Below are 14,064 nucleotides of genomic sequence, written 5' to 3'. Positions count from 1 at the left end.
TGAGCTTTAAGCCAACTGTTTCACTCTCCTCTTTCACTTTCATCAAGAGGCTCTTTAGTTCTTCTTCACTTTCTGCCATAACGGTGGTGTCATCTGCATATCTGAGGTTATTGATATTTCTCCGGGCAATCTTGATTCCAGCTTGTGCTTCCTCCAGCCCAGCATTTCTCATGATGTACTCTGCATAGAAGTTAAATAAGCAGGGTGACAATATACAGCCTTGATGTACTCCTTTTCCTGTTTGGAACCAGTCTGTTGTTCCATGTCCAGTTCTAACTGTTGCTTCCTGACCTGCATACAGGTTTCTCAAGAGGCAGGTCAGGTGGTCTGGTATTCCCATCTCTTTCAGAATTTTCCACAATTTGTTGTGATGCACACAGTCAAAGGCTTTGGCATAGTCAATAAAGCAGAAAGAGATGTTTTTCTGGAACTTTCTTGCTTTTTCCATGATGCAGCAGATGTTAGCAATTTGATCTCTGGTTCCTCTGCCTTTTCTAAAACCAGCTTGAACATCTGGAAGTTCATGGTTTACGTATTGCTGAAGCCTGGCTTGGAGAATTTTGAGCATTACTTTACTAGCGAGTGAGATTATAGTAAGGAGTTATCATGCAAAAAAAAGTCCCTTTAACTGTGGTGCTCCTAGTCTGGCCTCCCTGCTGCTGTAATATCAGTGTCCTAACTGGCTATCAGACCACTTTATTTCACATTTATAGGTTTTTTTTTAATATCCCCTTCTTTAAGTGTCTTCTGCTATGAATTTACTGACATTCATTCATGTATCTTTGGACTGTGCTAATCAAATTGCTTTCCTGTTTCTTTCATTTTCCCATACCCCAAGTGATTGATTTATTTTTCTATATGACAGCTACCTTTCGGTAGACCCAAAAGCTTGAGAATCACAGCTCCATTTTTTGATGATTTTTAAATTGAGATTCTCATTCAAGTGGCATATCTCTAAATTTTTTTGCCCCCACATGTATGCTTCATTAAAGAATATTAAATAGGAGACAGAACAGGAGAAGGAAGTAAAGCTGAAGTTTAATTAAGAACTCTAAATAGGATTTTGAGAGTTCATTCTTGGATTTTAAGGAGTTCATTCTTGGATTTCATCTTATTGAGCTTAAGAGTCAAGGTACCATAGAGATGTGTACAATTAATAATGTGCTGTATTTTTTGTTGGCCATAATTTCCTTCATACCTTTTGTTTACCAGTTTATTAACCTTTAGGAATGCTGTTTTTAAAAAAGTCTTACCTCTGTGCCTTGGTTTGAAGGCTGCTCATTTATTGGAATCTCTTATGGTCTAAAGCTGCCATTTCTGTTAGCTGTATGCCTGTTAACTCCTTTTGGTCTGCTTAATCATTTAAATTGTCTTCTGCCTTTTTCACTCTGCCTATATTTTATACATTTTACACTAATATTGTTTCCTCATTTCACTTTTCCTATTTTATAGAAATTATTTAATTTTTTATTAGATAATAAACATGGTATAAGGCTAAAGGTTACATAAAGGTTTTACTCTAATAAGTGTTTATCCTTCCTGTACTTGTTTCTGATTCACCTAGACCTCTCTATGTAAGTAGCAAATATTTACAGTTTATTATGATTCCTTTAAGAGATATCCTGTGCAATAAGTAAATTAATGCATATATTCTTTCTTAACCCTTTTGAAAAATACAGTACGGTACCAAACACTCCCTCATTCTTCTTATGGTCTCATGTCAGCTCTATCTTGATCTGAAATTTTAGACACCCAGAGTTCCTGATGAAGGTTATTTCTTTGGGAATTCTTCTATTAAATTAATATAGTATTTACCTGATAGATTATATTCAAATAATGATCTCAGATTCTTTTTTCATGCATAGAAAACATTCTTTTTTTTTTAAGAAAACCTTACTGTTGTAAGTAAACCTATTAAATTCTACTAAGATAATGAAATTATTTTTATCTTTATAGTTTGAATCAGCTTGGGTACTGACAAATATTGCTTCAGGAAATTCTCTTCAGACCCGGATTGTGATTCAGGCAGGAGCTGTGCCTATCTTCATAGAGTTGCTCAGCTCAGAGTTTGAAGATGTCCAGGAACAGGTAAAAGATGAAACAAGTAAAGAGAAGCAGGTTAAAGAATACAGTTTTTCCCTGAGTCTTATATTCAAGAGTCTTAGTGTTACCACTTGGATACGACAGTCCATGGTTCTCACATGGAGTGTTCCAGAAATCTAAACGTAACCTAAACAGGACGTTTCATAGTGAATATAGGCAGAACATCTCCTAGAAACATAACCGTTTTTCTATTCCAACCCTGAAATTCTTGAAGTCTTATACATTTAAGACCATGTAAGGTCTTACATTTTTTTTTTGTAATACTCTTTGGTGTTGATTGAAGTAGCAAGTCTTTGTTACTTTTGGCAGAAAATCACTTAGAAAAAATGCATTTTTAATTACTGCAAACTTCGTCAAACTCATAAATACAAATTGTTACTAAATGAGTATGATTTTATTCTACAATTTTATTAAGGTATAATCAACCTACGGTAAACTGCATATGGTTAAAGTGTATAATTTGTAAGTTCTAACATATGTATTTACCCATGAAAGATTATAGTCAAGATTGCTAGTATATCAACCTCCCAAAATTGAGTCAAGTTTTCTGCATTTTTATTGCTCTTAATTTCTTGGCTCACTGTTTTCTTTTGTAAGCAAGGTTAAAATACATTTTAAATCAGCTGAGTAAACCATTTGGATCTCTGCCATGTTCCAAGGGCTGCATGGAGTGTTACTTAACAATAAGACCCCCTAACGTAAAGAATATATATAAGAACTGGTACCTCTTTTTAATGACTTCACTACCATGAGTATATTCACATGTATACTTTTAATATTACTGATCTTCTACCAGTCCCATAACAGTTTCATTTGACTCCCTGATGAGTGATCTTAGAGGTGTTAATAGTTAATGTCCATGTACAATATGTTGATTAGCTACTGTATTATTTTGTAAAGAGTTTTTGTAGTATGTTTGCATCTTTTTTGAAAGAACTATGAAAAGATTAAACTCTGCAGCCTGTCATTAATGAATAATTCTTTCACAGGCCGTCTGGGCTCTTGGCAACATTGCTGGAGATAGTACCATGTGCAGGGACTATGTCTTAGACTGCAATATTCTTCCCCCTCTTCTGCAGTAAGTTTCTTTCTTTTTTGTGGGTAATAAAAATATGGGAAGTTCCTCAGAAACGAGTGCATCTTTGGAAATCATTTTGGATTTCCTATTGTTGCTTTTCATTACAAATATTTTCTCACTAACTTGTTCAGCTCATTTCCTTGGGCACTCTCTCTTATTCAGGTGTGTAAAAAGAAGTGCCAATATTCTGAATTCTTTGTGTTAGAATTAAACTTTATTGTTCTGGAGAAGAGCTGTTTGAAGACATCTGTCTATCAATAGCATTAAGTGGTTAAATATTTATCATATGCTATCAGAGAATTGATGCCCATTATATCATTTACCAATTGCATCATTATGCTTATAGGTTATTTTCAAAGCAGAACCGCCTGACTATGACCCGGAATGCAGTATGGGCTTTGTCTAATCTCTGTAGAGGGAAAAGTCCACCTCCAGAATTTGCAAAGGTAAGGATTATGCTTGTGGGAAATTGGCAGAAAAAGCACAGTTAAAAAGAGTATAGCAACCAATGTTAATGTGAATAGAAAGAATAATTTTTGATAAACTAAAATGTTAGAATTTTGTTTCTAGAAAACTAGGTCTTTGTTTTTGTTTGAATTTGGAATAAATCTTCACTGCCTGTAGAAAGCTCTGAACTAACCTTAAATGTGGCATTTTTTTTCATAACCAAGTATCTAAAATGTAGAATTTCCTAGCTTTAGCACTTAGGGAAATTACTTTATCTGTGATCCACAGAGAGTATTTTGATAAGGAATCCAACCCTTAGAATTGGTATATATTAAACTTTGCTCTTTGAAATTGTTTTCCTTGGGCATTGACTATTTCATCAAAGTAAACTGCAAGGTGGAAATGTCATTTGGCCACTTATTACGCCATCTCTAGAAGGATTAATCACTCCAGAAGTCACCAGGTGTGTGCCTGGTTGCTTTCTGGATCCCCACTCCTCACTTGCTTTTATTTTATTGAATTTCATAATCGTGTCACCTTTCCTTTACAGGTTTCCCCTTGTCTGAATGTGCTTTCTTGGTTGCTATTTGTCAGTGACACTGATGTACTGGCTGATGCCTGCTGGGCCCTCTCATATCTATCAGATGGACCCAATGATAAAATTCAAGCAGTCATTGATGCAGGAGTATGTAGGAGACTTGTGGAGCTGTTGATGTAAGATATCTTTAAGAAAGTGTGTTCTTTTGTCTCTCCTACTAGTATTCTAGTTGCTGATACTCAAATATTAATGTATTATACTGATTTGTTGTGCTTTGTGCTACTGTCCTTTGTTACTTTGTTATATTCACATTAAATGTTTGTTTTTTTGTTTTGAGGGTTATAAAGAGCTTCTCACTTGTCCTCTGTAAGCAGCCCTTCAGCAAAAACATTTGGAAAACTCTGATCTATTTAATTCTAGCTCATACTTAGTATTCTGAGACAAACCACTGGATGGCAAACATCTTTTGTCTCATGTAGTCTAGGCTCACTTAGTCTAAGCTCTTTAAAGCTTAACCTAGACTAATGTCAGACTTTGAATTTTATTTTGCTATATCTCTTTGGATCCCTTTCATTTATGAAGTAGAAGATATACTGATGGCATAACTAATTTGAGACTGTATTAATCAAATTTTTAGAAAATAACTATTGAAGGAAAAATTAGAGTGATAACATAATGGGGAAATAGTATAATTACAAGCCATGTGAAATTTATTGGAGTAAGTACAAAATAGATGGAAGGAAACATTGTCCCAAAGATGACACATCGAATGGATTAGATAATATAATATATAGAGTATAAAACTCTGGGATGATAGCTGGCTACAGACTGGGTACAGATCAGTAGCATAATGCTTTTGTGTATTAAAAGCAGTGTAATGCTGGAGGAGTCACAAGTACAGCATTCAGAATCTGGGAAGTAATCTTTTGTACTCTTTAATCACTTTTACTATATATTTTTACCATTTCTTGTTGGTCATCATATCTTAAATGTGAAGAAACTGGCATAGTTTTGAGAAGAGTGATCAATCTCATTAAACAGGAGAGAAAAGATATTTAAGGAAAGTTAAAGGATATTAACTTATTTAGCCTGAAGTCAAAACTTAATATCTGTCCTCAGATATGTAAAAGATTTTGGAGGGGGTTTTCAGACCACCAAGTTAGCAGAAGTTTAGTAAAAAGAGTTTAGTATTTGAAGTATGGAGCCTGACTCATTTTCAAGGTAGTTCAACTGTTGACATGTTTTTATTTCTGTGAAAATGAAATAATTTGTAAAACTTTAAAAAGTGGTATATAAATGTTACTGTTGCTATTATCTCAGCAACCATGGAAACCAAGAGGAAATGAAACCTGTTTTAAAGAATGAGAGGGAAAAGTTGGACTCTAGGTGATGAAATACTTGGGAAAGGTTTTTAGAAAAGATGTGTAGCTTTTATCCAAAAATATTAAATAAGGGAAAGACAGTCCTTCTTGGATACACCAAAAACGTTTCCTCATCCTGATAGAGTTCCTTGTACCTTTCTGGTTTTAGCTCTAAGGAAAGGAATTTGCAGATGTTACTGTTGGATATAAGACATCTTTTCTTTTTATGGTTGCAGGCATAATGATTATAAAGTGGTTTCTCCTGCTTTGCGGGCTGTTGGAAACATTGTCACAGGAGATGATGTTCAGACACAGGTATGAATAAATGGTAACTTTTTTTTCCTTTCAAAATAGCACATTGACCACCCCCCCACCCCTTTCCATGAGTATGTTTCTGTTACAGTATTTTTAACTCCCTATTATTGGGGAGAATTGATACTTTGTTTCATTAATGTTTGTTAAATGTTAGCTTTGGCAGCTACTTTCAATACCTTCACTACTTGTATCTCTGTCTTGATCTACTGCTTGTAGCAGTCTTGGGTTCCTGAGGAGCCTGGTGGGCTCTTTGGGGTCACAAAGAATCAGATACAACTGAGGGACTGGCCACACACACAATAGTGCAACTTATCCTTTTGGTTAGGTTTATTTCTCACTACTTCTACTTGAAGGGATTCCTGTGAGCATCAGAAGTTTCCAGTAGCATCCTTTCTTTCAGCTTCATCTCCTCTTCCCTGGTAGCTTCCTCCTTTCTGTACATGGTAAGTTTCCTAAGTGAGGAGGATCTTCCCTCCCAGTTCATAATGTGATCCTCTAATCCACTCAACTTTTATATCAAGATATGTCACTCATGGTGGATTCTTCTAGCTATTTTTATTCTTGATCCCTCAGATGCATTGGCATCATCTTTAAAATTATCTTCCTAGGCTTCTGTGATGTTGAAGTATTTTGGGTCTCCTGCCTCATTGACCATTGGTTTTTCTTTAGCAAGCTCCTTTACCTGTTCTTTTCTCTTTATGGGATTATCCTCTGTAGGGGATTAGGTTTCAGCTTTAGCTCTTTCTTAACCAGCTCTGACTTTCAGCAAGACCTTTAATGTCTTTACTTTTCTACTCTATAAAATTAAGGAGACTTTGTTCTCAGTTGTCTTCCAGCTCTTAATATTTACTTTAAAATGATTCTGTCCACAGAGGAACTGTTGTTTTTCCTGGTATATCTGGCCCTCTGCTTATTTACGTTCCTGTCTTGGTGAATGACCCCAGCGGTCACCCAAGCCAAAAACCAGGACATTAGTTTGGTTACTGCCTTTCTTCTATCTTTCTTATCAGTCCCTAATGATGGTCATCTCTACTTACTCCTTGCAGTGCTTAGTTCACACATTTCTTACTGTACTATTCCCATGTCGCCAGAAGGATGCTTGTAACATGCAAATTTGATCGTCTCATTCTCTTAAAATCTTTTTATAGCCCCCGATTGTTCTTGGATAGTGTTCTAATATCCTTTAAAGTCTGGCACCTGTATAATGAAATGCTATGCAACAGAATGAAGAACCTATTAAGCATGTTTTAATACACAGAATGTTTTTCAGGTTCTGTTGTTCAAAAAGGAAAACGAGACACAGAATAGTGTGTAGCATACATTACTATTTGTGTAAGAGTGGTGGAGAGGAGAAAAAAACAATACATGTGTGTTTGTAATTGCATAAAATTTCTCAGGAAGCACACACAGAAAGCTAATAACATGGTTGTCTCTGTGGTTAGCTGGGGTATAGGAATGGAAAGGAAGCTTAAAACTATATAGTCCTTTTTATTTTCTGAATTTTAAAACCATATCAGTGTATTTGCTATTGAAAGTTTGTCTACCCCTTCCCGTGCCATGCTCTATGCTTTTGCCATGTCATGTTTATTCCTGTGTAATAGCTGTGACACACCCGGATTCTGAGATTTAACACAGAGCTTGCTTCCCTTGGCATGGAATATATGTCTCCATCCCCCATCCCTGCTCTGACCAGTCCCTCACACAAACTCGGACTCTGCCATTAATGTCTTGTCATTCTTCAAGTCTTGCTATTAATTTTCTCTGAGAAGCTAACTCTTAAATTAGGTACTCCCTCCTTTGTTTCATCTGTCATAGCACTTACCACTGTATAACTGTCTGCTAGATTGTAAGCTTATAGAAGTGGAACTGTGTCAATCTTGTTCACTTTTGTTCTTCTATAATTGTCCCAGGCACAATGTATAGAGACTCAAAAAATATTTACCACATAAATGAAGTTCTGAATCTATATATAGTTCTGATCTCTCTCAAGTTCCAGTAACATGTTTCCAGTACCTGTCTCATTTATCTTCTCACCCACAAAGTGAGTTCCAAGTTTTGATTTTTCCCACTTCAATTAATGGTACGATTTATTCACCCACTCTTGAAACTTTGCAGTCATGTTTGGTGTCTCCATCTCTCATACTTTTTTTTGATAGCAAGTCAGCAGGTCTTATGGGTTCTTGCATTTTTATTGAATTTTGGCTGTGCTGGGTCTTTGTTGCTTTGTGTGGTCTTTCCCTAGTTGGAGCACACAGGGGCTGCTCTTCATTTTGGTGTGAGGGCTTCTCACTGCAGTGGTTTCTCTTGTTGTGGAGCACAGGCTCTAGGTGTGCAGGCTTCAGTAGTTGTGACATACAGGCTCAGTAGGTTGCGGCTTGTGGGCCCTAGAACATGCAGGCTTCAGTGATTGCAGCATGCAGGCTCTAGAGCCTGGGCTCAATAGTTGTGCACAGCCTTTGTGGCATATGGAATCTTCCCAACCAGGAATCAAACTCATATCCCCTGCATCATTGCAGGCAGAATCTTACCCACTGCGCCCCCAGGCAAGTCCTTTCATCGTTTCTAGGTCCACACCTGATTACCTTAGTTTGGGCCCTGTTTTCTCACATACAGTGGTTGTTGCTATACCTACCGTATTTATCCTCCTGCTCTCTCAGGCATTTACCCCTCTCGGTGTATTCTTCCTGCTGCTGCTGCTGCTAAGTCACTTCAGTCGTGTCCGACTCTGTGCAACCCCATAGACGGCAGCCCACCAGGTTCCCTCGTCTCTGGGATTCTCCAGGCAAGAACACTGGAGTGGGGTGCCATTGCCTTCTCTGGTATTCTTCCTAATAACTGCTTAATCTTTTCTAAAATAACTGTTCACAGTATTTTCCTCCTAGAAACATTGAGCTTTAATGGCTATGAGATAAAGAACCTTGAAAGACTTAGGAATTTGCACTGCAGTGTTTTAGTTTCATTTTTCTTTCTAGCCTCCTGTTAATTTTTTGGGTACAGAACCTTTCCTTAATAGTTTCACTGATGTTTTCTTAATTCAGTACTTTGTGGTAGCCTACCAGATTTCATTTCTAATCCTTCCATATGCTGTATCCTCCCTCTTCTTTGCTTATAAAATTCTGTGTTTCAAAGTGTTTCCCCCCACCCCCTCCCATGAAGTCTTTTTTTTTCTTACTATTCTTTCTCAAGTAATTCTTTAACTTCTGACATACTTGTTTTCCACACCACATCAGCATTTAACATATTGCTTTGTGACTTTTTTATACTGTTATTTGGAATGACGGTACTTGTTAAACTACAAGTTTTGTTACTTTTTGAGTTAATAGGCAAAAATTGGCTTCATTTTAATTTTCATTTCTTTGTGAGGTAATTTGCTATTAAAATTGTAGTTTCTCTTATCAGTTTACATACTAAAGACAGCAACCTTTTCTGTTGCAAAAGCTTTTTCACATTGCTGTGCATTTTAATTTTCATGAATTTCTTGACATACAAAAATTTCTATTTGGTAAAATTTTAATTTTTCCCCTATAATTTCTTTTACTGTTTTTAATGCTTATAAAGTCGTTCACTGTCCTCCAAACCAACTGTTAACTGCCTAATTTATATTAATATTTTCTTCTGCTTTATGGTTTCTTTTTTATATTTACTCTTTAAATAGGTTGCAAATTTATTTTAGTAACTGTTTGGGGTTAAGGATTGATCTAAAATTTTTTTTCAACTAGTTACCCCTTATTCTAGTTGTCCTTGTTGTTCAGTCTGTCACTTAAGTCATGTCCAACTTTTTGTGACCCCATGAATTGCAGCATACCAGTCTTCTCTGTCCTTTACTATCTCCCTGAGTTTGCGCAAACTCATGTCCATTGAGTCAGTGATGCCGTCCACCCATCTCATCCTCTTTCACCCTCTTCTCCTCTTGCCCTCAATCTTTCCCAGCATCAGTGTCTTTTCCAGTGAGTCAGCTCTTCGCATCAGGTGGCCAAAGTATTGGAGCTTCACGTTTAGCATCAGACTTTCCAGTGGATATTCAGGACTGATTTCCTTTAGGATTGACTGGTTTCATCTTCTTGCAGTCCAAGGGAGTCTCAAGTCTTCTCCAACACCAGTTTCAAAGTGTCAGTTCTTTGGCGCTTAGCCTTCTTTATGGTCCAACTCTCACATCCATACATGACTACTGGAAAAACTATGGCTTTGACTATATGGACCTTTGTCGGCAAAGTGATATCTCTGGTTTTAAATACGCTGTCTAGGTTTGTCATAGCTATTCTTCCAAGGAGCAAATGTCTTTTAATTTTGTGGCTGCAGTCACCGTCCGCATTGATTTTGGAACCCAAGAAAATGAAATCTGACAATTTCCACATTTTCCCCATCTATTTACCATGAAGTGATAGGACCAGATGTCATAATCTTAGGTTTTTGCATGTTGAGTTTTAAGCCAGTTTTTTTCACTCTCCTCTTTGATCTTCATCAAGAGGTTCTTTAGTTTTTCTTCACTAGAACCATCTATTAAATAAGACTACTAGTCAGTTAATCCTTTCTTGAAGAAAAAAGTATATATACTTAATTCTTGATAAATACTTGCATTTGTTTCTAGACTAGATATGCTGTTCTCTTCTTTAGGGGCTTCCCTTGTGGCTCAACTGGTAAAGAATCCACCTACAGTGCAGGAGATGTGGGTTCGATCCCTGGGTTGGGAAAATCCCCTGAAGAAGGGAAAGGCTACCTACTTCAGTATTCTGGCCTAGAGAATGCCATGGACTGTATAGTCCGTGGGGTCACAAAGAGTTGGACAGGACTGAGCAACTTTCACTTTTCTTTGATGATTGATTCTTGAGCCTGTCACATATCATTTTAATCATTATAACTATGATTTTAGTTTCCGGTAGAGTAGATTCCCTTGTTCACTTATATTTGTCTTACTTTCTTCACCTTTGTAAGCTGTTTAATAGCTGGGGGCATGTATTTTCAATCTTTGTATCCTGTAAAGCACCTGGTATTCTTAACTAAGTATATATTGATTTCTGAGACCACTTATTAATTTCTGGCCACTTACTGGAAAGATATTTTAATATGCTATAGGCATAGTAAAGTGAATAAGGCACAGTGTGCTATATGTTATGTTTAGCAGTTGTGAGTATATATAATGAAATTGCTTTGATAATCTTAGAAATGAATTCTTATTAGCAGTGAATACTTTTTTACATATATAAAGTTAAGTCTAAAATTTCAAGGAGAGATTATTTTTTTTTTGCCTGTATTTTCCTAAAATAAAGTATGTGAGTTAGAGATTTACTTCTGTTTGGATCAATACAATAAGTAACCTTTTCAAACTTTTCCTTTAGGTAATTTTGAATTGCTCAGCTCTGCAGAGTTTGTTGCATTTGCTGAGTAGCCCAAAGGAGTCTATCAAAAAGGAGGCGTGTTGGACAATATCTAATATCACAGCTGGAAATAGAGCACAGATCCAGGTAATCTCATATCACGCTTCTTTATTCTATATTTTTATTATTTAAGGGTTTTTTCAGACAGCATTTAAAGTGTATATTTGTGTGTGTGTGTATATATATATATATATTTTTTTTTTTTCATTATTGCCTTGGAGACCACTAATTTCCACTGCTATCTTATTCAGTCTACTACTTAGTTTTTTTATTGCATTGTAGAGGTTAAGTCTTTTGAAACTTACACTTAGGCTTTGGTTTTTTCTCTTTGCCTTAAATATTTGATAATTTGCCAAGATCTGAGACGTAGTATCTTGTATTTTCAAAATGTTTTGATGGACTTTATGCTAAGTAGATTGGCTTTTTACTCTTGCCAGTAAACATTTATTTATTTTTTAATATTTATTTTTTAATGGACTCGTGTTAGATTGCTTCAGTTTTTCACGACTCTTTGGGGACCTAGTTTTCTCTAAATGGTTATCTGCCCTTGATTTTTGTTCTTATATTAGTGGGAGAGTGACCCAACTGAGATACAGTAGGCCAAATATTTCAGGATAGACCATGAGAAAGGCTGAAACAACAAGGTAGAACAGATGTACCATAGACTTTGAGCTGAGTAGAATTGTAGAAGTCATCTAATCCAACATTCTTGATTAAAGATGAAACTGAGGCTCAGAGAAATAAAATGATTTGCTCACAGATACCTTCAGTAAATGACAGAGCCAAGATGAAGCATCTTTTCACTAAACTTTACTGATTTCCTTCAGTGGTACAATAGAAAGAGTTCTTGACCAGGAAAACATTGTTAGTCATCCCCCAGAAGGCTGTAAGGGACTGAGATTTATAGCTATGGCAATTTATAGCATGTTTTTAGCTGTAGTTTATTGTCTGCTACCATCAAGCTCTCATGTAGAATTCCTCAGTTTTTTGATAAAGGAAATGATAACCCATTTTAGGTTCTTGAACTGAGGAGAAACATGAAGAAAGCAATTTGAGGAAGACTACTTGAGTATATGCTGCTGCCGCTAAGTCGCTTCAGTCGTGTCCGACTCTGTGCGACCCCATAGACGGCAGCCCACCAGGCTCCCCCGTCCCTGGGATTCTCCAGGCAAGAACACTGGAGTGGGTTGCCATTTCCTTCTCCAATGCGTGAAAGTGAAGTTGCTCATTCATGTCTGACTCTTCACGACCCCATGGGCTTCAGCCTACCAGGCACCTCCGCCCATTGAATTCTCCAGGCAAGAGTACTGGAGTGGGGTGCCATTGCCTTCTCCTTAGTATATGAGAGGGACTGAATAAAAGTACTCTAACAAAGGGCTCTTCTGGTAATCTGGGTGGGAGGTTGTGGCTTGGAGTAAAATAGTGGCAGTGCTAAAGGAAAAGATGAATTTAGGATGTTCTGAATTGAGAATGTAAGGGAGATTTGGTGACTGATTGAATTTAGAATGAATAAATAAAAACAAAACAGCCTTTTGAACTAGAGAGGTTTGAAAAAAGACCTGATAGAGCAGATGACATGTTTAAGGTGGATAGCAGATGTACACTGAGCCCTCAGCCACCTTGAACTGGGATTCCAGTGAGAAATGGGGACTGGAGCTGTAGAACACACATGTGAGAGTGGATGCTATGAAAGAAAGAAGAATGGCAGAGGAACAGAGAATTGAACCTTTAAAATTTGTTATTGTGAATAGAATAAGAGAGAACAATAAAAGAGAAAAGAACCCATGTAGAAGAGAAAACTAGGAGATTACAGGGTCACAAACTTCAGGGAGGATGTTAGTGTAACTAAGTATAGTCAAAAAGTTTGGGATAATGAGGAATTAACTCCTTCTGGTGTATCTTTAATAGGGGAGGGGCGACATTAGTAAAACTAGCTGAAAAGTTATAAGTAGCATCATGAACATTTTTAAAACTCTTGTAATTTCCTTTTCTTTAATTTTTTTTCTTTAATTTCAGACTGTGATAGATGCCAACATTTTCCCAGCCCTCATTAGTATATTACAAACGGCTGAGTTTCGGACAAGGAAAGAAGCTGCTTGGGCCATCACAAATGCAACTTCTGGAGGATCAGCTGAACAGATCAAGTAAGTACTAGCCAAGTAGTGTCTTGTAAAGAAAATCATTCTGTTTCCCAGTTACGAATGCTCAACTCTGGCCTCTTGGAAGATTGTTATCAGTTTCATAATTAGACTGAAATGTATATTTGATTTCTTAATATTTCGCCCATTCTTTATTGCTAAAGATAATTCTGGGATGTGAGAAAGAAGGCATAGTTGAGGTTTGAGGCCATCGAAATACTTATAGGGGTGGCTTGAGCCTACTCTGAAAGCTGCCTAATCAAAAACATTATGGGTAGTCCAGTAGGTTACTTGTAGAATTCTTAAGAGTGCAACTTTAATAGCTAACTTGCTATTTCTTATTTAGATGTCTTAATAATAGAAATGCACAGGCTTGAAAGAGAAGTATGAAAGTGCCAAATTCAATAGAGGCAAGTCTCCTAAAGTACTATTATTCAGTAAAGGGAGAGATCTGTATTAAATTGAGACTTAAATGGCCCCTAGAGCAGCAACTTAAAACCTTAATGGCTAGAGAATGCATAAATATGGATAGGAATCAATTCCTCTAAAGAATATCATATAATCAAATGCTTAATTATGGATATATCCTGCCTTAATGTACTTTGGGGAATTCAAATGAGGAGAAGATGGTTACCAATGAGTGTTAAACCATTCACCTTTTCTACATATGTAACATGGGGGAAACATAGCTACTTCTGATATTGTTTCT

General features: G+C 36.6%; 1 protein-coding gene across 1 annotated transcript in view; it reads left to right on the top strand.

Moving 5' to 3' along the window:
* Positions 1-14,064, top strand: part of KPNA1 (karyopherin alpha 1 (importin alpha 5)) — a 72,174-nt gene that overhangs the window by 47,656 nt on the left and 10,454 nt on the right. The window contains exons 6-12 of the mRNA XM_010834257.1: positions 1,957-2,088; positions 3,093-3,181; positions 3,528-3,627; positions 4,179-4,342; positions 5,764-5,842; positions 11,179-11,304; positions 13,234-13,361. Coding sequence (XP_010832559.1) covers positions 1,957-2,088; positions 3,093-3,181; positions 3,528-3,627; positions 4,179-4,342; positions 5,764-5,842; positions 11,179-11,304; positions 13,234-13,361 — 818 coding nt within the window. The remainder of the gene's footprint in view (positions 1-1,956; positions 2,089-3,092; positions 3,182-3,527; positions 3,628-4,178; positions 4,343-5,763; positions 5,843-11,178; positions 11,305-13,233; positions 13,362-14,064) is intronic.

This window comes from Bison bison, unplaced genomic scaffold, assembly GCF_000754665.1.
Source record: "Bison bison bison isolate TAMUID 2011002044 unplaced genomic scaffold, Bison_UMD1.0 scf7180017864032, whole genome shotgun sequence".
Classification (NCBI taxonomy): Eukaryota; Metazoa; Chordata; class Mammalia; order Artiodactyla; family Bovidae; genus Bison; species Bison bison.
The sequence above is the reverse complement of the archived record's forward strand: the minus strand, read 5'-3'. Positions and strand labels throughout refer to the sequence as shown.